The sequence below is a fragment of the Sus scrofa genome, chromosome 12 (genome assembly GCF_054392235.1).
Source record: "Sus scrofa isolate SSC_HxYL_T2T_F1_AM1 chromosome 12, Sscrofa_HxYL_maternal_Yorkshire_Landrace_v2.0, whole genome shotgun sequence".
NCBI lineage: Eukaryota > Metazoa > Chordata > Mammalia > Artiodactyla > Suidae > Sus > Sus scrofa.
This window is the reverse complement of record NC_139394.1, coordinates 35,564,253-35,590,652: the sequence shown is the minus strand read 5'-3', so window position 1 is coordinate 35,590,652 and position 26,400 is coordinate 35,564,253. Positions and strand designations below refer to the sequence as shown.

Sequence of the window (26,400 nt, the reverse complement as noted above, 5' to 3'; positions counted from 1 at the left end):
TGAGTCCGACTAGGAACCATGAGGCTGTGGGTTCAATCCCTGGGCTTGCTCAGTGGGTTAAGGATTGCCGTGAGCGTGGTGTAGATTACAGATGCGGCTCGGGTCCTGCCTTGCTGTGGCTGTGGCGTAGGCTGGCAGTTGTAGCTATGATTTGACCCCTAGCCTGGGAACCTCCATATGCTGTGGGTGTGGCCCTAAAATGCAAAAAAAAAAAAAAGAATTTTCTTTTTTATCTCCTCATAAATAGGATGTATAAATGAATGAAGAACTAAATATCATCTTACTTAGCTCTTTATCACTTTATACTACAGAAAGTAAGGCCAATGATAGCAAATTATCTGCCCAAGGTCAAGGACTCCATGAATCATTAGCAAAATAACGTTCCTAAGTAAAATATTCTAAAAATAATATACCTAAAGCAACTGCTCCAAAATATTGATTTGTTTCTCAAGGCATATTACTCTGATGTTCTATAAGATAATAACAGATACTTAGCAAATGGAGATTCTTTAGTCAAAAAGTCTGTAAATGTTGAGTTAAACATGTCTTTGTATAGATGTAAATATACACAAAAAAGAATCCAAAACACATAAAAAAAGACCATGTACCATGATCAAGTTGGATTCATTCCAGGGTCACAAGGATGGTTCAACATATGCAAATCAATCAATGCGATACACTACATCAGAAAAAGACAAGACAAAAACCATATAACCATCTCAACAGATGCAGAAAAAGCATTTAATAAAATGCAACATCCATTCATGATAAAAACTCTTGCCAAAGTGGGTAGAGAGGGGCATATCTCAACATAATAAAAGCCACTTATGAAAAACCCACAGCAAACATAACACTAAATGACGAAAAGCTGAAAGATCTCCCACTAGATTCTGGAACAAGGATGCTCACTCTCACCATTTTTATTCAACATAGTATTGGAAGTCCTAGCCACAGCAATCAGACAAGGAAAAGAAAAAAAGGTATCCAATTGGAAGGGGAAAGGTAAAATTGTCATTATACAAAAGACATGATATCCTATATAGAAAACCGAAGATCTACATAAAAACTACTAAACTGATAAATGAATTCAGCAAGGTTGCAGGATACCAGATTAATACATAGAAATCTGTTTCATTTCTCTACACTAACAATGAGGTATCAGAAAGAGAAAGAAAAAAATCCCATTTAAAATCACATCAAAAAAATATACTTAAGAGAGTTCTCTGGTAACCTAGTGGTTAAGGATCCAGCATTATCACTGCTCAGATCCCTGGCCTGTGAACTTCCGAATGTCACAGACATGGCCAAAAAAAAAAACCAAAAACAAAAAAACACCTAGGCATACACCTAACCAAGGAGGGTAGAAGACATATGTTGAGAACTATAAAATCCTGATAAAGGAAATCAAAGATGATTCAAGAAAATGAAAGATATCCCGGAGTTCCCGTCATGGCGCAGTGGTTAATGAATCCGACTAGGAACCACGAGGTTGCGGGTTCGGTCCCTGCCCTTGCTCAGTGGGTTAACGATCCGGCGTTGCCGTGAGCTGTGGTGTAGGTTGCAGACGCGGCTCGGATCCCGCATTGCTGTGGCTCTGGCGTAGGCCGGTGGCTACAGCTCCGATTCAACCCCTAGCCTGGGAACCTCCATATGCTGCTGGAGCGGCCCAAGAAATAGCAACAACAACAACAACAACAACAACAAAGACAAAAAGACAAAAAAAAAAAAAAAAAGAAAGATATCCCATGCTCTTGGATTAGGAGAATTAATACTGTTAAAATGGCCATACTATCCAAACAATCTATAGATTTAATGTGATCCCTAACAAATTACCCATGGCATTTTTCACAGAACTAGAACAAATAATTCTAAAGTTGACAGGGAACGATAAAAGATGCAGAACTGCCAAAGCAATCTCGAGGGAAAAAAACAGAGCAGGAAACATAACCCTCCCAAACTTCAGACAATATTAAAAAACTATGGTAATCAAAACAGCATGGCATTGGCATAAAAACAGACATGTGGACCAATGGAAAATAGAGAACCCAGAAATAAACCCACAGACCTAAGGTCAATAAACCTTCGACAAAGGAGACAAGGATATACAATGGAGAAAAGACAGTCTTTTCAGCAGGGAAAGCTGGGCAGCTGCACATAAATCAATGACGTTAGAACACCATACATAAAAATAAACTCAAAATGACTTGAAGACTTAAATATAAGACATGACACCATAAAATTCCTAGAAGAGAAGATCAGCAAAAAATTCTCTGGCATAAATTGTAGCAATATTTTATCAATCTCCTAAGTCAATAGAAATACAAACAAAAATAAACAAATGGGACCTAATCAAATTTATATGCTTTTGCACAGCAAAGCAAAGCATCACCACCAACAAAAAGACAACCCACAGGAAGTTTCCATTGTGGCTCAGTGGTAACAAGCCTGACTAGTATACATGGGGATGCAGGTATGATCCCTGGCCTTGCTCAGTGGGTTACGCATCCAGCATTGCTGTGAGCTGTGGTGTAGGTCACAGACGCGGCTTGGATCCCACAGTGCTGTGGCTGTGGTGTAGGCCAGCAGCTACAGCTCCAATTTGACTCCTCGCCAGGGAACTTCCATAGACATGGGTGTGGCCCTAAAAAGAAAAAAAATTTAAAAAGGTAACCTACAAATGGGAGAAAATACCTGCAAACAGTGCAACTGACAGGGGATTAATTTACAAAATATAAACAGTTCATACAACTCAATAACAACAAACCAAAGAGCTCAATCAAAAAATGGGCAGAGGGAGTTCCCTTCCTGGCACAGTGGAAATGAATCCAACTAGTATCCATGAGGATGTGGGTTCAATCCTTGGCTTTGCTCAGTGGGTCCGGCATTGCCATGAGCTGTGATGTAGGTCACAGAAGTGGCTCGGATCTGGTGCGGTTGTGGCTGTGGCCTGCAGATGTAGCTCCAATTCAACCCCTGGTCTGGGAACTTCCATATGCCATGGGTACACCCATGAAAAGCGAAGGAAAAAAAAAAAAGACAGAAAACCTAAAAATATATTTTTCCAAAGACTTACAGATAGCCAATAGGCACATGAAAAGATGCTCAACATTGCTACTTATTAGAGAAATGCAAATCAAAACTACAATGCGGTATTCACCTCACACTGGTCAGAATGACCATCAAAAAACTACAGATAATAAATGCTGGGAGAGGGTTCCCCTCCTACACTGTTGGTGGGAATGTAAATTGGTGCAACTGCTATATAGAACAGTATGGAGGCTCCTTAAAAAACTAAAAATAGAGCTATCCTACAGTCTAGCAATCCCACTGCTGGGCATGTATCTGGAAAAGAAAGATAAAAATTCTAGGAGTTCCCGTCGTGGCGCAGTCACATCCTGGAAATGAATGTGACTAGAAACCATGAAGTTGTGGGTTCGATCCCTGGCTCTGCTCAGTGGGTTAAGGATCCGGCGTTGCCATGAGCTGTGGTGTAGGTCACAGATGTGGCTCGGACACTGCACTGCTGTTGCTGTGGTGTAAGCTGGTAACTGCAGCTCTGATTCAACCCCTAGCCTGGGAACCTCCATGTGCTACGAGTATGGCTCTAAAAAGTGGGAGAAAAAAAAGAAAGACAAAAACTCTAAGTCAAAAAGATATACGCACCCCAATGTTCACTGTAACACTATTTACAATAGCCAAGATATGGATGCAATTTTTTTTTTTTTGTCTTTTTGTCTTTTGTTGTTGTTGTTGTTGTTATTGTTGCTATTTCTTGGGCCGCTCCCGCGGCATATGGAGGTTCCCAGGCTAGGAGTTGAATCGGAGCTGTAGCCACCGGCCTACGCCAGAGCCACAGCAACGCGGGATCCGAGCCGCGTCTGCAACCTACACCACAGCTCACGGCAACGCCGGATCGTTAACCCACTGAGCAAGGGCAGGGACCAAACCCGCAACCTCATGGTTCCTAGTCGGATTCGTCAACCACTGCGCCACGACGGGAACTCCTGGATGCAATTTAAGTCTCCATTGAGAGATGAAAGAGGATGTGGTGTATATATATATACAATGGAATATTATTCAGCCACGAAAAGGAATAAAATAATGCCATCTGAAGCAACATGGATGGACCTAGAGATTATCATACAGAGTGAAGTCAGTTAGACAAAGATAAATGTTATATGATACAATTTATGTGTGGAATCTAAAAATTAATACAAATGAATTTATTTGCAGATCAGAAACGGACTCACAGACACAGAAAACAAAGTTATGGTTCCCAAAGGGGAAGGGGGGAGGATAAACTAGGAGTTTGGGATTAACATATACACACTACTATATAAAAACAGATAAAGAGCCAGGATCTACTGGATAGCACAGGGAACTATATTCAATATCTTGTAATAACCTATAATGGAAAAGAATTTTAAAATACCGATATATACACATATATATATAACCAAATCACTTTACTGTACACCTGAAACTAATACAATATTGTAAATCAACTATACTTCAATTTAAAAAAAAGACTCTTAGAGCCTTTATTATACTACCAAGAGGAGAATACAATAGACAATTGGTTTTAGAAACTTATTTGACCACAGATGTCATATTCCCCACATAGTACACAGCATAATAGCAGTAGAAAATACTGTCTTAAACCATTTCCAACGGCACTGTCTTGCTTCCCTCAGAATTTCTCATCTCAACATTCACCAGAGGAATCTTTCTAAAATTTTATCTGGTTATGCATCCCTCCACTTTTAACCCTTAAATAGCTCCCTTTTGCTAACTGGGTTAATAAGCCCACTCAGGCATGGGATATCAGGTCCTCAATAACCTGTACAGACCAGATCTTGCCACCCTTCCCCTGGAACCTGACTGCTAAAGAACCCAGGAGATAGCGCAACCTCAAATCCACTGATAGTGGGGGAGAGGGGCAGTGAGGGGTACTTTAAGGGCTTATCTGACCCCCTTGTGGTCTCTAGAGGTAGGCTTGCCTAAATATAGCTTGAGAAATAACTTCTTTAAAAAAAAAAAAAAACAAAACTCTTTAAAAACATAAAAGCCAGGAGTTCTAGCTGCGGCGCAGTAGTTTAATGATCTGGCACTGTCTCTGTGTAAGTGCTGGTTCAATCCCTGGCCCAGTGGGTTAAGGATCTGCTGTTGCTGTAGCTTGAGGCTGGATTCAATTCCTGGCCTGGGAACTTCCATATGCCACAGGGGTGACCGAAAAAGGGGGAATAAAAAGTAAAATCCATTCACAGAAGACACAAAATCTGACCGGGCCTACAGGTGGCCCACTGGCCATAGCAGGCTGACCCCCAGATTAAAGAAAAGCACAATCCAGGACACTCGAGACTGCCCACAACGAGTACTACCACAGAATAGGATGGAGATGAAAGATGCTCCATGGCCAGAGGCTGTGGAAGCCAGAAGATGGCATGAGGGGCAGCTAAAACCAGCTGAGGAACGGTCCTGAAACAACTGGGCAAGACAAGGCCTGCTCACGCTTCTGCCCATGAGAGACCCAACAGCTAAGGCAGAAGTATCTGTTTCTAGTATCTAGGGACAGAGACATAGGCACCATTTCCAGCTGCTGGCGGCATCCAGGAAAAAATAGGAAACATAACTCAGGAGACCAGCTACCAATATATTCCACCCAACACTATCCCACGCCAATCCTACATTCTCTGAAAACAGCAACAAGCGCAGAAATACTTAGAAATAGTTGCAAGCACAAATTGCAGCAACAGTGTTTTCCCTTCGGCCTGGGCAAGCTGGGTCACAGAGAATGCAGACCAGCTGCCAGGCAATCTCACGCAAAAGTGAACTCACTATCACCAGTCTATACAGATACTTGAGGAAAGAAATGCAAGAGGTGATGAACAAAAGAACTTGTACCCAAGGAAAGAATCCACAGAGCAAATGGAAAAGCATCTTTAAAAATAATTACCACCCAGGAGTTCCCGTTGTGGTACAGCAGAAATGAATCTGACTAGGAACCATGAGGTTGCGAGTTTGATCCTTGGCCTCGCTCAGTGGGTTTAGGATCTGGTGTTACCATGAGCTGTGGTGTAATTTGCAGACTCAGCTGGGATCTGGTATTGCCGTGGCTGTGGTGTAGGCAGCAGCTACAGCTGATATGACCCCTAGCCTGGGAACCTCCATATGCTGCGGGTGCAGCCCTAAAAAGGGAAAAAAAAAAAATACCATCCTTGGAGTTCTCTTTTGGTGCAGTGGGTTAAGGATCTGGCATTGTTACTGTTAACAGCTGAGGTTGCTGCTGTGTCTTGGGTTTGATCCCTGGCCCAGGAATGTCTGAATGCCACAGGAGCAGGAAAAAAAATTTACGGTCTTTAGAAAGATAAAAAAGAAAAGCATCTCCATGAAAGAACGATTATTAAAATCAAAATTTTATTTTTGCTGTTTTAGGGCCACATCTGTGGCATATGGAAGTTCCCAGGCTAGGGGTCAAATCAGAGCCACAGCTGCAGGATTACACAACAGCCACAGCAACCCCGGATCTCAGCCAAGTCTGTGACCTACACCACAGCTCACGGTAACACCAGATCCTTAACCCACTGAGCAAAGCCAGGGATCAAACACGCATCCTCATGGATCCCAGTCTGGTTTGTTACTACTGAGCCACAACAGGAACTCCAAAAATACTTTTTAAAATAAAAAGTTACTGAGGAGTTCCCATCATGGCTCAGTGGTTAATGAACCTGACTAGCATCCATGAGGATGCAGGTTCGATCCCTGCTGTTACTGTGAGCTGTGGTATAGGTCACAGATGCAGCTCTGATCCTGAGTAGCTGTGGCTGTGGCGTAGGCGGGCAGCTGTAGCTCTGATTCAACCCCTAGCCTGGGAACCTCCATATGCCGTGGGTGTGGACCTGAAAAGACAAAAGAAAAAAAAAAAAAAAAAGATTTCATCCACAAATGAAAGAACACTTCTTTTGGAGTTCCCATTGTGGCGCAGTGGTTAACGAATCCGACTAGGAACCATGAGATTGTGGGTTCGATCCTTGAGTTAAGGATCAGGAGTTGCTGTGAGCTGTGGTGAAGGTTGCAGATGCTGCTCGGATCCCACGTTGCTATGCTATGGTGTAGGTTGGTGGCTGCAGCTCTGATTAGACCTCTAGCCTGGGAACCTCTATATGCCATGGGAGCGGCTCAAGAAAAGGCAAAAAGTAAAAAAAAAAAAAAAAGTTGAAATAAAACATTCATTAGGACGGCTGAAAAGGCAATCTAACGTTGAAGTTTAAGAGAAATAATATATGAAATGGAGAAGCTTTTCTAGAACTACAGCACAAAAGAAGGACAAAATGAAAAGTACATAAAAAAGAAATAAGAAAAATGTAACCTCAAATTTCATCATCTAAACAATGTTCCCTACAAAGAGAACAGAAAGAATAGTAGAAAAGAAATATTTTTAGTAAGAACTGAGAATTTCCCAGGATTAAAACACACATAAGTTGACAAAATAAAAAGCCTGTCAAGTACTAAGAAGGTTAAGCTAAGCAAAAACACATGTGCAGAGACATACATTCAAGTCCCTAGACCCAGGATAGTGAAATTTCAGAAATATTAAGGTAAAGAGGAATCACAAATACAACCAGAAAATAAAAACAGATTATAAGACAAAAGTAAAACGATCCACAATACAATACTTTTCAATAGCATCATGAGGTGTAAGAACAATGGAGCAGGATTCTTGAAGGACATAAGGAAAAGAATTTTACACCTAGAATTCTGTATGTAATCAAACTGCTATCCCCTAACGCAGCAGCCAAAAGACATCTTTGGACATGCAAACACTCCAGGTCTATGACTAGTAACGATTCAAGAGACAGTAGTGATATACAAATAGTAATTTTTCTTTTTACATCTGCACCTGGGGCATGTGGAAGTTCCCGGCTAGGGGACGAAACAGAGCCACAGCTGCCAGCCTATGCCACAGCCACAGTGACAGAGGATCTGAGGTGCATCTGCGACCTATGCCACAGCTTGCAGCAATGCCAGATCCTTAACCTACAGAGTGAGACCAGGGATCAAACCTGCATCCTCATGGATGCTAGTCAGGTTCTTAACCCACTGAGCCACAATGGGAACTCCAAGTAGTAATTTGAAAAAGGACATTTTTACCATTTACTGTTTCCCAAAGAAGCAATAATCAAGAACAATGTCATTTAATCTAAAACAGAAAGATAACACCAATATGAGAAGAGGGTAGTAGGAATTGGAAAAAAGTATAAATATGAGGAGGTTCTTGTTTGTGAAGAAAAAGAGTTAGAAACTTCGTTTTTCTTTAACCGCTTCTAAAATTAATGTGTTAGAGTTTAGAATTGATAATCAGAACAAACCATTAGAGAGGAAGAGTGCACTGGATGTACAGAGAGAGAGCTGTCTGTGAGGGCCACCACTCCCATCAACATGAGCTGCTTGAGGTTCCCCACAAGCTCATACAAGTCCAGATGCACTGTCCTCTTGTTCCTCCTCAGCCTCAGCAGTGCCTCCACCGAAACCTTTCCAAAAACCCTCACCTTCTCTTTGCCTCCACCCTGAACCTACAGTATGATGAATCAATTTCTATTATAGCATCTGTAATACTTTATTAAACTTGCTGTTTACAAACCAACCTTGATCACCAGATCTAAGTTCCTTAAGGACTAGGACAGCCTCCCCATTTCTATATCCTTTACCACATTGTAGTTACTCATTATGTTTGCTGAATAGATAAATATAGAGCCAACTTTTACACATTTAAAACAATTAGAGACTAATAAAGATTGTATATGGCCAAGGCTACAAATGATTAAATGATGTTAAATTATTTACTGCAAGAGGGTAGAGACCATGTCTAAGTTACTACTGCATTTCTGATGAAGTCATTCTTGAATCTTCTTGCTAAGTTTAAAAATCAACTAAAGATGGAGGAGGCTAGATTAAACAATGTTAAGATGTTTTTCACCTCCAAGGCTCTAAGCATAAAGAATAGCTTTAAGGGAGTTCCTGCCGTGGCGCAGTAGAAACAAATCCGACTAGGACCGTGAGGTTGGGGGTTCGATCCTGGGCCTTGCTCAGTGGGTTGGGGATCCTGTGTTGCTGTGGCTGTGGTGGAGGCCAGCAGCTGTAGCTCCAATTAGACCCCTAGCCTGGGAACCTCCATATGCCAAAGGTGTGGCCCTAAGAAGAAAAAAAAAAAAAAGAGAGAGAATAACTTTAAGAGACACTGTGACTGATTATCCCCGAAATCATACCACACCTGCAGAAGCTCTATGTCTTCACGGTTTTCAGAACCAGGAATGTTCTCCATTAATATGGCAGACATCACTTTCACATTCATTTTCACCATATCCAATTCACTATGCAATTTTCCAATCTGTAGAGAGCAAGATAATCACCAGTGAGTGTGACACAAAGAATGGCTACCTTGTATCCTGCCCCCAGGGGACCTTAGCTGGAAGAAAAAACACTTTTGTAAAATTTCATATTTTCAAATTTATGTAAATACATACAGAATTATTTCACAAACGTACAATCTATTACCTTCTAAAAGGTCTGGAGCTCTCTTGTAATAAATTTAAAAATATGATCTGGGCAAGTTAATGAAGGGATAAAGTCATATTAGAACCATTATGAAGAAGGAAGAGGGCAACCCTATCAGGAATCTAGACAAAATGTTAGTCTGGGTTTCTTAGAAACAAATAGGGGAGAAATAAATGTGTATTTTATAGTCCCATGGTCTTAGAGAAGGAAGAATCAAGAAAGAAACACTTTTTGTCTTTCTGGATTAAATTCTAAGAGGAATTAATCAATGGGTTTTTATATAATACTGAATAATAATACAAAGTCTTAAATGATAGTTCCTTTATAGTAGGGAAGAAATGAGCTTCACTTAATAATTATTTTTCTAGGGAGTTCCCATCATGAACCTGACTAGCATCCATGAGGATTCAGGTTCAATTCTTGGTTAAGGATCTGGCATTGCCATGAGCTGTGATGTCTTCCAACAGCTACAGCTCCGATTAGACCCCTAGCCTGAGAACTTCCTTATGCCACAGGTGCGGCCCTAAAAAGCAAAAAAAAATAATAATAATTATTGTTATTATCTATCTAAACCTTTGATAAACAGATATAAGAAGTAAATATAATCCACTTGGCACAATGAATATTAGTAATAAGACTCCCACTCACTGAGCTCTCTGAAATGACATATGGACAGTCCTATTGAGAGCAACATGAATCAGCTGGTTGACACAAGATCCATGCTACAGCCAAGCCTCCCCAAGCCACAAAAGGCCCTAGATGAGCACAACTATTAAAAGCTCAGGCTTTAGAATGAGGCAGAATCCCTGGGATGAATTCCACTTAGAAATGAACCATGAAAACTTACATAGCATCACTAAGCTTTCATCCCCTCCTCTGTAAAATGAAGCTAAAATACACCTCCACTTTATAATGTGGTTAAGAAGAAAAAAAAAACTATACATAAAGTGCTTAGAACTTAAAAAAGTAATCAGTAAATACAGTCATTGCTTATTACCTGTTCTGGGACCAATGTAATGGTGGCGTTCTTGGGAACTACACAAGAAAGAGCAGGCGCAGTAGGAACAGATGGTGGTGGATTTGGTGAGATCTGAGCAGTCTATCAACATGAAATTTAGAAACATCATTATCTGAATTAACTTAGCCACCCCAATCCCACTTTTTCCATTAAGATGACCCAATCACTAGGGAAAGTTAGCCCTCAGGACAAAGCCTCCACAAAGATCAGACTTTTGGTATACACCAGAATTGGTTTTTCTACCAAGGCAGGATTCACCAATCCACAGAAGTAAAGAACTACTGTTTTTGCATTATGGAAATTATAGGGGAGTTCCTGTTGTGGCGCAGTGGTTAACGAATCCGACTAGGAACCATGAGGTTGCGGGTTCGGTCCCTGCCCTTGCTCAGTGGGTTAACGATCCGGCGTTGCCGTGAGCTGTGGTGTAGGTTGCAGACTCGGTTCGGATCCCGCGTTGCTGTGGCTCTGGCGTAGGCCGGTGGCTACAGCTCCGATTAGACCCCTAGCCTAGGAACCTCCATATGCCGCGGGAGCGGCCCAAGAAATAGCAACAACAACAACAACAACAACAACAAAGACAAAAAGACCAAAAAAATAAATAAATAAATAAAAATAAAAATTAGGTTGTGTTTTCTTAAAAAAAAAAAAAAAAAAGAAATTATAGGAAATTAGGAGCTGAATTATAACCAGCCACTCAAAGTGTTTTAAATTTAAAACCTTGAAAATTACTTACAAACCTGAGAATGAATACATGTGAACATGGAGAAAGTCTCCCATGGGTACAGAATTTTTTTGTATTATTTTACTTCCCTATTTATTTATTTATTTATTTTTTTTTTTTAATTTTTATTTGTTGGCCATCCTTAATAAGTCCACGAATAACAAATGCTGGAGGGGGTATGGAGAAAAGGGAACCCTCCTGCACTGCTGGTAGGAATGTAAGCTGGTACAACCACTATGGAGAACAGTATGGAGGTACCTTAGAAATCTACATAGAACTACCATGTGACCCTATTTATTTTTTTAATTACTTAATGAATTTTATTACATTTATAGGTATACAACAATCATCACAACCAAATTTTACAGCATTTCCACCCCAAACCCTCAGCACACACCCCCACCCTCCAAGTTTTTCAAAGTCTGTGAGTCAGTATCTGTTCTGCAAAGAAGTTCATTGTGTCCTTTCTTAGGTACAGTATTAATAAACAAATGTATTGTATGACTACCTACAGTAGAGACCCCTGCCTGTCCAGCACCAATTCTTTCTTTTGAAAACTCCCCATCTTCTGTTCCACCTACATGATTTTCATATGGAGCCACCACGTTCTTGTATGACCACAGTGAGTTTGTGCAGAAATGGAAAAATCAACCCAGGTTGATTCATTGAGTCCCCTTTCTGAGTTTTTGAGCTTGGAATCTGAAAAAAGCTAAGGCTATAATATGAAAATTTGGGAATTACGTTGTCTACTGCATGAAAAAACCTAGTCTCCAATGAGGGAGACGAATGAAGCTGATGATCAAGGGGAAGCAGACAAGTAACGGGCATGTGAATGCTTGGTTCTCTGTTGTTCCAAAGACAGAGCTAACATCACTCTCATGGCTTAGTTACTCCATGAGATACCACAGTGCCCTTCTAGTAAATTAATCTTTTAGCTTGAGCAAGGTGGAGCTAGGGTTGTCCCTCTCAATGAAAAAACACCCACGTACTACACTGTCTTACTCTATGCAGGTCAAAAAAAGGTCTCCCACCTCTTGTCTGGCTGTTTCAGCCTCTGCCTGTGATAGAGGAAACTGAACACCTTTCTTGAGGAGGTCCAGGTACACTTCTTTTACTTCACTCACATCCACTCCTCCTGGGAAACCCTGTGACCAAGTCTGAATTCAAGAGATGGAAAGTTCCAGAGTTAAAAGAGCAGCAAAACAAAACACAGTTCTTAACCTAATGACAGAAAATGAGAGACTGATAAATATGTACCTTACTCAGGAAGAGAAAGCTACTTTTGAATGCCATAGGCAAAATGTACATTTTTAGAGACTAGAATACATACATATATATATTTTGGTCTTTTTAGGGCTGCACCCGCGGCATATGGAGGTTCCCAGGCTAGGGGTCCAATATGAACTGCAGCTGCAGGCCCACACCACAGCCACAGCAGTGTGGGTTCCAAGCCATGTCTGTGGCCTATATCACAGCTCATGGCAACGCCGGATCCTTAACCCACTGAGTAAGGCCAGGGATTGAACCCGAGTCCTCATGGATGCTTGTTGGGTTCACTAACTGCTGAGCCACAACAGGAACTCCCAGAATAATATATTTTTAATCATCAATTACCTTAACAATTTACTGAATATATTTAAAATATATATATTTAAAATATACATACACATATATATCTAATATATAATTTTTGATATAAATTATATATTGAAATATATATTAAATATATATATATATTAAAATAATGTATTTTTAATCATCAGACAATATGCAAAATGAACATACACTATTTTTCCTACCTGACACAGATAAAATAGAAACTGAGAGACAGGTACGGAAAAAGATTATAAATTCTTCAGGAAAAGAAAAGCCACTCTCCAATGCCAAGAAATTATTATTAGGAGTTCCCGTCGTGGCGCAGTGGTTAACGAATCCGACTAGGAACCATGAGGTTGCGGGTTCGGTCCCTGCCCTTGCTCAGTGGGTTAACGATCCGATGTTGCCGTGAGCTGTGGTGTAGGTTGCAGACGCGGCTCAGATCCTGTGTTGCTGTGGCTCTGGCGTAGGCTGGTGGCTACAGCTCCGATTCGACCCCTAGCCTGGGAACCTCCATATGCCGTGGGAGCGGCCCAAGAAATAGCAACAATAACAACAACAACAACAACAAAAAAAAAGACAAAAAAAAAAAAAAAGAAATTATTATTACATGGAAAACAAAATAGAAACACTCTAGGGCTCAATCCCAGGCTTGTAAAGGATCGCTGAACGAACAGGCGTTAGGTAATTAAATTTCTAATTACCATCCCATAAGGTATATAACAGACTTACCTTAATGAAACTCAAAATTCTATTCTGAATGTCTACTGGCAAGGTGTATCTGGGATTCAGCAGCTTAGCTAGACTATCTTTAACAAATTCCTTCTTCACAATCAGAGACTGGAAACGCGGACCACAATTCTGCACACACATGTCAATAAGCTAAAGAGAAAAATAAAACATTTCATCTCTTTGGCAAAACCACCTCCTAAATATAAGGTAAAAATTGCTAAGTAATGATTTCCCCAGCATTCTCATTAATAAATATAATGTACTGTCTACTAAAATACATGGAAAAATGTAGGTTCTGGGTTGTGAAGAAGTGTAAGACATAATATAACTGCTTAGCAGATAACCTTGTTGGGGAGCCAGGACACAATTATAAGAGAACGAGTAACAATGTGATGGAGTAAATGCCAAGGGCCAAAGGGGAGGTGCCAATGAAGCAAGTGGGCTCTAGACAAGGCAACATTTGTCCTAGTTCTTCCAGCAAAGTCCTGGTGAATTCCTGTCATCCTGGCTTTATTAATAATGATACTTCCTTTCACTCTCAAATATGTCCTTATGTGGGTGATAAATACATGGTGACTGAGCTGTGACAATGTCAGGCTAGGTGATCTTAAAACTTTTGGAAAAGGGTGGACCTAAGCTGGGATTTGAAAAGGAGTCAGGAAAAAAGCAGAAATGAGTATGGAGAAATACTCTAAAAAGGTAAATGGTATAAATACATGACCCGGTGACAAAGCATATGAGTTATTAGGAGGAAAATAGTCACTCCAGTTTGTAGAGGCTTCCTTACAAATGAGGGACACTGGGGAATGGGGTGAATGAAGTCTGGAGGGGCTTCATGCAGACTGTAGAGAAATTTGTGTGGCAATGTAGAGAATTTGGACATTATCTTGAGGGACTAAGAAGCCACTGGAGGGTTCTTACTAGTTGGTCACCATCACACCTCTATTCTGAACTTGAGAGAAAAGTTAGTGAGTGCAAAGTACTCTGATGAGGTTTTCAGGCAGGGCTCCACAAAGGGAACTGGAGGGCAAAAGACCCTAGAATGATGAAGAAACCCAGCAGGGACCCACTTGTACAGCCTAATGTGGAAAGGCCTCAACTAGGGTACAAGGAAAGGAAAGACATGAGAATTGTGAAGGAAGAACTTGCAACAACTGGGTGTCTGCTGAAAGAGGATGGCTGAAGGTTAAGGTTGGACTGATGGCACCTTGGATGGAAATTTGGAAGTGTACGGAATAGTGTCACTGGTCTAAGGTCAAAATAATGGGTTGATATTTAGATACTTTGAGATTACAAGTCCTGTGGACTGAATGTCTGTGTCCCTCCCAAGTTCAAACATTAAAGCTCCTAATCCCTAATGTAATGGACCTTTAGCAGGGAATTAGGTCAGGAGAGTGGAGTCCTCATGAATGAGGTTAGTGCCCTTATAAGAAGGTCAAGGCAAGATAATCTCTGCCTTGGCCACATGAGGATAAATGAGAGAGGACCAGAGGGTGGGCTCTCATCAGACACTGAATCTGTCAGTACTTTAACCTGACTTAAGAGTCTCCAGGAATGTGAGAAACTGGCTGTCTGCTGTTTAAGCCACCTGGGCTATGGTATTGTTGTTACAGCAGCTCATGATGACTAAGACAAAAAGGATGGTAAGACAGTCAGGTAGAAATTTTGCTGAGAGCTGTACATGCACAGTTACAGTTCAGAAGAGTTAGTCCAAAAGTGAGTAATGAAGGCTGCCTAGGATAAACAGAGAGGAGGTGGGGACAAGGGGGTTCACTCATTAAGCCAGAATAAAACTCCATAAAGGCAACTGAATGCAGAAACTGATGCATAAAATAAAGAGACCATAACGTTGGCAAAGTCAGAGGTAAGAGTTTCCACGAGGATGGAGCGTCAAGTGGTTAAGAATATGGATTGAGAAAAACTCAGCTCAATCTGAGTATCAGTCTCAGCTCAATCTCAATCTTGTTGATTAGTGGGGTCATCGGTCACCTGGAAAAAAAGATTTTCAATAAAACAATATGAGCAGAATCCTGGCTAAGGAAGAATGAGCTGATACTGAAGAACTGTATGAAGAAAGTGGATTTCTAAAAGTGATCTAAAAACAAAATCTCTACTTCCCATGCTACCACCTTCTCAGTCTAAGGAGGTCATAAGAACTGCAATGTGATCAGGCTACATACAATCATTTCTGCAGAAAAGACACCCTGAAAATTAATTTTACACCATGCTCTGTACTGTGCCACTTAAATGGCAGTACAAAAAGAAGAAGGTATGAAAGCTGTACTTTTAAAGGTAATGTGGCTAAGAAAGCAACCATAAAATACAAAAGCTAAGCATGTGTAGCTTTGTGAAACACAGAGAACCTTTAAGGCAAAGGAAAATAAAAACAGAATCCAAAACATACTAAGATGAATCTATTTTAATGCAAGTTGTTTAGAGAGAGACAATTTGAAAAGTTGAATAACAAATGACTTTGTTTGATATATTATTACGAGGGCTTTTTAATCAGGTGAAATGCTGAGAGAAAAAGCGCCTCCAGTTCAATGGGAATTTATAGAAATAGTTCATGCAACTGATTATGCAGCCTTAGGCAATATAACTTCGCCTCCAAGTCTCATTTTTCCCTAATGGTGAAATGAATGCTAAATATTCCACAAACCCCTTTTTATGTTTGGAGTACCAAGATTTCATGATAGTGGATAAACATTCTCAAGAGGTTACCCGCACAAAATCAAAGAGTCAACATGAAATGCTCAGAATGTTAACATCTGGAGATCACAAATCAGGCGCTCTGTGTTTTCCCATTGGCATCTAGAATGTCAGCCCCGATCACATCTATGCCATCATCACCTCTCCCATTATGTCACCAAGTACCTTTTTCACACCCCAGCCCACTTAACTAAGCAATAAAACTTACTGTGGCAAATTGGAAAAATTAAATACCTTGTTTTTGCACATTTTGAAATTGGGCTTTGATGCAATTTATGTGTTCACACATAACCTGTATTTGCAAACAGGACAACCAACAAACCATCATCTGAAGCAGGACAGAGAACCTAAGCACCAAGCAACTGAAAGGCTGAAGAGGATGCCAACTTCAGGCTTCACAAATCTCCTTTGGTACCTGGCCCACAAATCACTAATCCTGACTAAGCCTCAGGATCTTCATCTGCAAAATGATCATAATGCCTTCCTCCATAGACCTGCTGGAAAGCTTAAGTGAAATATAATGTCTATGAAGAGCCCAACACATAGCAGGCAGGACCTTAATAAACAGTAAGTACTGTGATCATCTGCTTCCATGGATAATTTCCCATCAAGAAAGAATGACAGGAGTTCCTGTTGTGGCGCAGTGGTTAATGAATCCGACTAGGAACCATGAGGTTGCGGGTTCGATCCCTGGTCTTGCTCAGTGGGTTAATGATCAGGCGTTGCCGTGAGCTGTGGTGTAGGTTGAAGACGCGGCTCGGATCCTGTGTTGCTGTGGCTCTGGAGTAGGCTGGCGTCTACAGCTCCGATTAGACCCCTAGCCTAGGAATCTCCATATGCAGCGGAAGCGGCCCTAGAAAAGGCAAAAAAAAACAAAAACAAAAACAAAAACAAAAAATAATGTATTGATGAACTGATATAAGTATTCTTTTCAGAAATGCTGAGGGAAAAAAGAGCTACACGGTAGTTTTATTTCTCACAATAAATTTCTAAACCAAGCACAGTAAACCAGGTTTTGGCATCATCTGGAGCTGAAGACCATGCCAACATACAGCCACCTTAGGGGATGAACTCACTTTACAACTTCCAAGAGGAATAAACATATTTCACACTAATTCTGAAGCCCCCACAGTTTATCACCTAGCAGGTACTCCAATTAATTAACTGATTCCCAGGAACCTATTGAACCACCTTCCTTTTGACAATAATAGTATCTTGCTGAGACTTATTCCAATTGACTCATTCAAGAAAAGCCTTGCCTCTGGCTAAGAGTTATAAAGCCTGGTAACAAAATGCTTTTAAAAATAAAACAAAACTACTGGCTTCTTGACAAAACTGCACCATCAAGTGATGGCAGGAAATCCCATCAAAGACCTTATCAAGGCTAACAAGTCTGCAGAGAACCCAAGTGACAGAAAATATAAAGGACATTTATAATTGACTTTGACAGGCTCTCATCACTTCATAGTAATCAAATGAAAATATAATATATGAGGATTCATTTTTAAAGAGTTTATCAGTAAACATAATTGCCTTTGACAGACATTGGATAATGCCTTCTGTGACTAATTTCCCTCAGAATTAAGTCTGGCTTAAGTTAATATTCAAGTCAGCTCTGAAGCCTTAAACACACCACTACAAGGCAGTGAGTGGTCTGACATGAGGTGACTGGGCCACTGAATATACAGCTTGGTCAGATCTGCATGGAGCTATCAAGAGTCAAAGGCCTATTTAAAGAAAATCCAAGAAGTACGTACCTGAATGAACTAGGCCCCTAACAATGAGGGGTTGTTCTGCCCCTCAACCTGTGACTCTTCATCCTTACTGTGGCACAGGTTTTAGATTCACTGGTTCTCACATAAAAATAAAATCATGAGGTGAAGAATGCACAGTTATCTGAGGTGGAACAAGCAATGGGCACAGGCAGCTAGCTGGGAGCAAGGCTTGAGAGGTCACGCTATCCGAAGGACAGAGTGGAAACCCAAAGAGAGATGAAGGGCTAAAAGAGACAACACTCTGGAATAAGCCAACTTCTTCAGGGCAGAGTCCTGGTTCATCCCCGGAAGGAAGGGGGAAGATAAGGGAAAAGAAGCAACCACTGAAATGTCAAGGAGGCTACAACGGTGAGAGAGACAAACGCCTTGCACAGAGCAAAGAACTGTAAGAAGGTGAAATACCACATGCCAAAGTATAGGAAGTGGTATAAGTTCATCTTCCGCCCTTAGGTTTCTCAGTCAATTCTTCTTTCAGCAGCCTTGAGAGATCCTAGATCCACTTCTTTCCAGTCAATTCTTCTTTCAGCAGCCTTGAGAGATCCTAGATCCACTTTCTTTCTTTTTTGGTCTTTTTGCTATTTCCTGGGCCGCTCCTGCGACATACGGAGGTTCCCAGGCTAGGGGTCCAATCGGAACTGTAGCCACCCGCCTTCACCAGAGCCACAGCAACGCTGGATCGTTAATCCACTGAGCAAGGGCAGGGACTGAACCTGCAACCTCATGGTTCCTAGTCGGATTCGTTAACCACTGCGCCACGACGGGAACTCCTACAGAACATTTTATTAGCCCTCTAGTCTCCCTGGATACTAGGAAAGCGGTATGGGGGCTGAAGGACATGAAATCATGAGTCAGTCAATATCTGATACACTTATGTATGAGGTCCTACAGCAAGTACAAAGGGGTAGAAAACAAAAATGACACACAGTGGTCTGTTGTTTCAAGGGGCCTGATTTGCTCTGAGAAGGAAGGTGGTATAGGGCAAGGGCATGGAATTTAGAATCTGAGAAATGGGTTGAAATCTTGCCTATGCTCCTTAAATCTTGAAGGGGAAAAAAAAAAATCACATAACCTCACTAAATCTCAGTTTCCTCATCTATGAAATGGAGTCAATAATACAGTGTTTTCACTGGTTTGTTGAGAATATCAACCAGGTACTAGGCAGAGGTTTATTTCCATCATTGACCCATTGCTCTGATATTGCTACTGAAATGCCTTATCTTTCTCAAGTTCCTTCACTCCATGACCTCCCTGAGGAGGCTGCTATGGAAAAGGACAGAGGAGAGGTCAAAAAAAGGTGAAGGACGGCTATCCCTCTAAAACTACATGCAGGGAGTTCCCTGGAGGCTCAGCAAGTTAAGATTCTGGTATTGTCACTGCAGCAGCCAGAGTCGCTGCTGTGGCACAGGTTCGATCCATGGCCCAGAAACTTCCGCATCCACATGCCGCAGGCATAGCTGATAGATAGATAGATAGATAGATAAAGTAAAACTGTATTCAGCCCCAACTTCAAGGGTGTCTTCGGTGACAGTATCATTAACACTGTTCATTTCTTCTCATTCAGTTGCTCATAAGCAAGATGGGATTAAGTTATTTTCCCTATGAAGCTAGAAAATGGGGGTTGTGGTCACCTCTGCTCCACAGCCCTTTGGATGAAGACCCCCAAATGCCCTAAGAGCAATGTGATACTGGCCGATTAGTGCCATAACCACGTGTAGCTGGGGGCTGGACTGAGGTCGGCAAAGGCATGCAAAAGAAACTAGAACGCCACACAGCTGGCAGGGCTTGCAAAACATCCTGAAGTAAAACGAGCAACTCACCAAGGGACTGAAGAGGTCACATGGCCCAGGCTGGCGGGGATAAGGGGAATGTGTCAAACAAATGACCATGCCCAAATCAAGAGATAAGGTGCACAGAAGAGTTGTTCCAATCAACAAAGAACATTCTGCAAATTATTCCAAGCAGCAGAACTTGGCTGAACCCTAATGGGCTGCCAGCAACTCAGAATTCCCAGAGGTATTCAAGTGAGATAGAAAGCTGACGGGAGGCAATCTTCAAGCTTACATTCTTCCCATGTGTAACACGTACACAAACTTCTAGATCAATTCAATACCACGTTTTTCATTACTATGTCCCATCTCCTGACCAGGAAAAACTGATTTTTCCAGGAACACTCTCTTTCTGCAAAATTAAATTGCTCTTACAATCAATGAAACTCCCTTAATTCTGCAATTCTCAATAAATGAACAGTTTTAATCAATACTGTAAATAACTTTTTGCCAACCTGTTAATTATCTTAGAATACTTGTATCTTTTTTATCCCAAATTAGAAATGTGACTATAGCTTGGGACGTCCTAGAGTCTTAATTATTAACATCAAAAAATACTTACTGACAAGGTAAGCTGGATTTCTTTATGATTGTAGTTTTTGGAAATCCTTTTCTTCAAAGCTTTTACTGCATCTTTTGGCCTATGGTAATGAATATAGTAAAATCATCAACAGAGGCGTTGCTGAAAGCAAGCAGTCTCTGAAAAGCAGTATGCAGAGTGGCTTTTTACTGAAAGAGGAATGGCTCAGGAGACAACCAAGACCTTGGATCTGCTATGTGACCCTGGGCAGAAGACAACTTTTCACACCTGCTTCCTCACATATCTATGCAGACAATACCACTTACCTCTTTGTAAGACTCAAATAACATATTCAGATGGTCATTACCCAGAAAGCACTACATGTGAAATGCATTCATACCCCTATCAATTACAGGAAATGTAATTTCCAAAAATATTACCTATTTTCATTATTAGTATTTCCTAAGCACCCTATAGGCAATGAAATGTCAGAGCTAAGAATAACTAGGCCAGCTTCTGATAGTCCACAATTTTATGTTACAAAAGGAAGAACCATGTATAAGGAGAGGGTCCAAATTTTCTTTAAGACAATCAAAAGGTAAAAATTTTCAATTAGAAGTACTGGGGATATAATGTACAACATGGTGACTATAGTTAATACTGCTGTATGGTATATCTAAAAGTTGCTGAGAGGTGTTCCCGTCGTGGTGCAGTGGTTAGCGAATCCGACTAGGAACCATGAGGTTGAGGGTTCGATCCCTGCCCTTGCTCAGTGGGTTGACGATCCGGCGTTGCCGTGAGCTGTGGTGTAGGTTGCAGATGCGGCTTGGATCCTGCGTTGCTGTGGCTCTGGCCTAGCCTGGCGGCTACAACTCTGATGAGACCCCTAGCCTGGGAACCTCCATATGCTGCAGGAGCGGCCCTAGGAAAGGCAAAAAAAAAAAAAAAAAAAAATTAAGAATAATGTCGTGGGTTTTTTGGGGGTTTTTTTGCTTTTTTTTTTTTTTTTTTTTACTTTTTAGGGCTGTACCTGCAACATACGGAGGTTCCCAGGCTAGGGATCAAATCAGAGCTATAGCTGCTGGCCTACACCACAGCCACATCAATGCAGGATCCTAACTGTGCCTGCAACCTACACCACAGCTCACAGCAACGCCAGATCCTTAACCCCCTGAGCAAGGCCAGGGATTGAACCCACAACCTCACAGTTTCTAGTCTGATTCAATTCCACTGTGCCACAATGGGAACTCCAAGTATAATGTTTTTTTTTCATCAACATAAACTAATACAATCTCTTCTGCTGTTATTACTTTAACATGCACAGAAAAATTAAGAGAATTGTATCCCTTACAACAACTTGTAGTAATTCAGACTAAATCATGAAACAGTTGGCCTTCCTTTTTCTTTCTTTTTTTTTTTTTGGCCACACTCACGGCATATGGAAGTTCCCAGGCCAGGGATCCAACTCAAGCCGCAGCAGTGACAACACCATATTCTAAACCCACTGAGCCACCAGGGAACTCTAAAAATTGGCCTTCTTAACAACTGTTTTCTAAACTTCAAATCACTATAAAGCTCAAAAAGTATAACAGGAGTTCCCGTCGTGGCTCAGAGGAAATGAATCTGACTAGCTTCCATGAGGACACAGGTTTGATCCCTGGCCTCACTCAGTGGGTTAAGGATCTGGCATTGCCATGAGCTGTGGTATGGGTCGCAGACAAGGCTCAGATCTGGTGTTGCTGTGGCTGTAGTGCAGGCCAGCAGCTACAGTTCGGATTCGACCCCTAAACTAGGAACCTCCATATGCCCAAAGTGTGGCCCTAAAAAAAACAACAAACAAACAAACAGAAAAAGTGTAACAAAAGATACCACATCATTCAAGAACTCAGCATGACCATGGGTGAGTCAGCATTTGAAAGAAAAGAAACTGTCTCGTGACAGGCAGAGAAAACAACTGCTAAATTATTTCCTGGTTGATAACAACAACTGCATAGATACAGGTCACCACCAGTTCACCAGCTTCAGGAATTCCTGTTGTGGCTCAGTGGATATGAATCCAACTGGTATCCATCAGGACGCAGGTTCAATCCCTGGCCTTGCTCAGTGGGTTGGGTATCCAGCAGTGCCATGAGCTGTGGTGTTGGTCACAGACACAGCTCAGATCTGGCTGTGGTGCAGGGTGGCAGCTGAGGCTCTAACTCAACCCCTAGCCTGGGAATTTCCATATACTGAGTGTTCGGCTCTAAAAAAAGCAAAAACAAAGAAAAAAAAAAAAAGGAGTTCACCAGTTTCCTGAAAGTATTTTTCAGTCATGGTAACATAAAACACTGGCAATCAGAGCAGGAAGAATTCCTAAAGAAAGAAACAGTATCTCCCTCTCTCCTTAAAGAATTTGAGCCTCAAAGACATAAAATTTGAAACTACTAAGGAAAAGGCAAAGAGAAGAAAAATTATAATGGATTCTCAGATATTCTACATGCTGACATGTCTTCGAAAGGCAGTGGGTGCTTAAAACTCAAACACTCTTTAAACAAGTAAGACAAAGTTTGCAAGAGAAAAATGAACTGTAGTTTCAATGCCTCTTATGACAGGCAAATACATGAACCACACACTATACTTACCCATCTTGGGTAGTGTTAATTATGTCACAGATGTGCATGAACTGGCCCCAATCTTCAGTCTGAACCCCAGCAAATGTAGCCTTTTCTGCAAAGAAAAAGCTGTTGTGTTGAGTCTGAGCTAAAACAGAACAAAACATGCCTGGTCTTCCTGAAAAAATCTGGAGTTTAGTAGCAAGTACCAGTAAGGGCCCAGAGACTTTTTTTTTTTTTTTTTTTTTTCTTTCTTTCTTCCCCTGATCAATTCCCAGCAATTCAAGAATCAGTCAAAATCCAGATTCGGAGTGCTGCTGTTGCAACAACAATGAGTGACCTATTAACAAAGGCTACAGGGCCAGGACAGCCCAGCTAAAACTAAAATTCCATCTTCCTGACTATCTTTCAGAGAAAGACAGCCAGGTACAAGGTGAAGTGCATAATGCTAAGTATTTTATTTTATGCAATTTCATTCAACCCACAGTTAAGAGATGATGAAACAGAAGTTCAGAGAGATTAAGGAAATTACCCAAGGCTACATAGCCAGTACAAGGTAGAATTAACATTCAAATCTAGGCAGTTTGATGCCAGTTTTTGTTTGCTTTTTAAAAGTCAGTTATTCCTCTTGGGGGGAGGTGTTGAGACAAAGAGAGACCTATTGAAACCGAATGTACAAGGCCACACCCAGCACCTGTACTAACCAAAACTGCACCTGCAAGATTTAAATATTCCTGTAGCTGGGACCACCATCATTAAAAAATCAAGTGTCTTTTCCCTCCCTAGACATTGTCCTAAGAATGTAAAATGCCACCTGGGAAGGATAACAAAACACTCAACCTAAATGAGCTTAACATCTTTCCTACAAGAAAGGAGAATATGCCTTAGCATGAAAACATGAGGCCCTAAGGTGAATGAAGTGAAAATTAAAAAGGATATGAAGAGGATAAAGGATTGGCTGGGGGATCCCCAAAGCTCAGCCTGCTTCCCATCTAGGAGAAGCACTATTTGAATCTGGCACTCAATGGACAAAGTTTACAACCTTGTGTTGTTTAGTCACCTATTGCTGTTCTGCCAGATTCCTTGCTCCTCATTCTGTGTTCTTCCTCCTACTTTCCCATCTTGCTGGAAAACTCCTATTCACTCTTCAAAAGCTGTGGCAGAGTTATGTTCTCCCTTTTCATAAGTTCTGGGTGTTTTACATCTCTCTTCTACTGCAAAGATACTCTATCATAGTCACTACAAATTGCGTGCATCTTTTCTACATGATTGCGTGTTCCCTGATGGGTGAGACCAGGTCTAACTTTTGCTTGGGCTAGGTCTAGCACACAGCTGACAATGTTCAAAGCCTTAAAGAATAAATCAGCCTATGAAGACGCAGTCCGGAACCGTTTCTGTTTAGGGCTCATTTTAATATCCAATAGGGATAGAGCCAGTAGCAACTGTTTAGAAAGCATTTTCTCCTCTATAATAGTTCCACTCCATCCACTTCTAAAGGTGTGAGAACTAAGATTCAGGTTGAGCCGTGTGTTCTTGTCAGCAGTTAACTGAGCTGCAGTCCCAACAGTCCAAATCTGAGCCTCCTTAGGATAACTGCTAGGTTCTCATGATTTCCTCACCTCACTAAGCTCCTGACGTGATCATGACTTGCTTGGCATCTATAAGCATTAGTTCCACACCCGGTTCCCAAGGGAGGCATCTGAGATGAGGGAGAAGGGAGCAGGTGTTGGTAAACAATCCAGGCACCGACTCTGGCTTCCGCGTACGTCATTCTGAGCAAGCCCCTGGAGAGGGAAAGGTGTCAGGCAGACACCTGCATGGCCCCTAGTGGCCTGGAAAGGCCCCTTGTGACCCCAGCGCTCACCTGGCTCCCCCTTCCTTCACTCCAGCGCTAAGCATTTTCACTCTTTGTTTCTGCCCAAAAGTAACTCAAAGTTGTAAGGGTTTGGAAGCTAGAGGGAAGCGAGGTCACTGCACTTAGCCTCCTGGAACTTTAAAAACAAACATGACAATCCTGGGCCCTCCGGTGGACGCACTTTTTGACGAGATTCCCCTGGCCCAGAAGTTGACGCGCCCCGGTAGAGGCCCAGCCACGCCACACCTGGATCCCTGAAGTCCACCTGTCCGCTTCCACACACCCCCACGCCGGGACGCACTGATAGGAGAGAAGTAAGGAGGTGAGCAAGAGGGGTTCGAAAGAGATTAACTGGAGACAGGTGTCTGGCAGGGCGGGAAGAGCGCGGGGCCTGAGAAAGTTGCGGGGGCGGGGAGGGGAGGCCGCGTAGGAGGAGTTGCTTGCACTCGTACCCGCGCGGTTCTTCGCTGCCGGGAATGGAATCAGCGCCAAGGGTCCCCGGTCCAAAACCTCAGGGGTCCCGCTTACCTATGAGCTGGCCCACGGAGGTCGCGTACGGGTCCCGATGACTCTTCCCGAACGCCATGGTAGCTCGGGGAGCCAGCCCCGGCCTCCGCCGCAGTCGCTCCCGTCGCTCCTGACTCCACCCGCCCCTCCCTGGCTCCTCCCTCCGGGCAGCGCTTCCAGGCCGCTGTGGGGTGGCCGGCTCCCGGCTGGGTCCTGCGGGGCGGGGACCCGGGGGCGTGGGCGCCGGAGGAGGCGGGGACCGGAGGGAGCAGGCGTCCGTGCACCTGCCACGCTCCAAGGGGGGAACCCACCGAGAGCGGCAGCCTGGGGCGGAGGGACCCCGGCGCGGATCCTGCCGCCCACGTGGCGAGGCGCTGCTCTCTGCGCCTCCGGCTCCCAGGGTTAGAGACGGAAATACGGGGTTAACACACGTCTGAGGTTACTGTGAGCGTTAACCACGTAAACCGCTTAGGTCAGTGCCTGGCACCCACAAAATAAATATTTAACCACTGAGCGAATCGAGTAACTAGAACTACTTACCCCATCCCCCCCCACTTATTTACCCGCCCCAGAGATTGGGGAGGGAAGGTGTGTCCCTTGCCCTTTAAAGCTGCAGGTGATGGACAGGAGGCGGGACCGGCTTCAATTGAGAGACCTCCCGGGAGCCGGCATCCTAGGTCTCGCCCCCATTTCCTGAGGGACGTCGGGGCGCCGCCAAGGAGATCTTGGTTCTTCCAAGGAGCTGTTTTCCAGCGAAACTGAGAAGAGAGGGGCTTTCCTTCTGGCAAGGAGTGTTTGGCCTTAGGACTGCTTTGAAATGTAAATCCGAGCTGGAGAAATTCTACCTCTTCTTTCAGAAGAAGAGTTTATTTCCTTTTCTTGTGCATTCGATTAACATTTGATTAGCGTTGATAACAATCTCCCTCGAAGCCAGAGCCTGCCTGAAAGTGGGGTGTCTCCAAGGTGATGGCAGTTAGCTTAAGATGAGCTCCCAG

General features: G+C 42.4%; 1 protein-coding gene across 15 annotated transcripts in view; it reads right to left on the bottom strand.

Moving 5' to 3' along the window:
* TOM1L1 (target of myb1 like 1 membrane trafficking protein) overlaps positions 1–26,165 on the bottom strand; it is a 64,056-nt gene extending 37,891 nt beyond the window's left edge. For 4 of the 15 annotated variants that reach the window (XR_014820423.1, XR_014820429.1, XR_014820428.1 and 1 more), the window contains exons 1-7: positions 25,427–25,542; positions 23,074–23,158; positions 20,495–20,573; positions 13,623–13,772; positions 12,326–12,451; positions 10,553–10,654; positions 9,272–9,388 (exon numbers count right to left, since the gene is read on the bottom strand). Coding sequence is in view for 8 of the 15 variants with exons in the window: in XM_021067247.2 (XP_020922906.2) it covers positions 9,272–9,388; positions 10,553–10,654; positions 12,326–12,451; positions 13,623–13,772; positions 20,495–20,573; positions 23,074–23,158; positions 25,427–25,484 (717 nt within the window). In the remaining 7 variants the exon portion in view is untranslated. Of the gene's footprint in view, positions 1–9,271; positions 9,389–10,552; positions 10,655–12,325; positions 12,452–13,622; positions 13,773–20,494; positions 20,632–23,073; positions 23,159–24,662; positions 24,743–24,907; positions 25,199–25,426; positions 25,543–25,716; positions 25,824–25,945 lie in introns of those variants that run through there. The other 11 variants (XR_014820425.1, XM_084983111.1, XR_014820424.1 and 8 more) reach the window with 7 other exon arrangements.
* Positions 26,166–26,400: the final 235 nt, after the last annotated feature.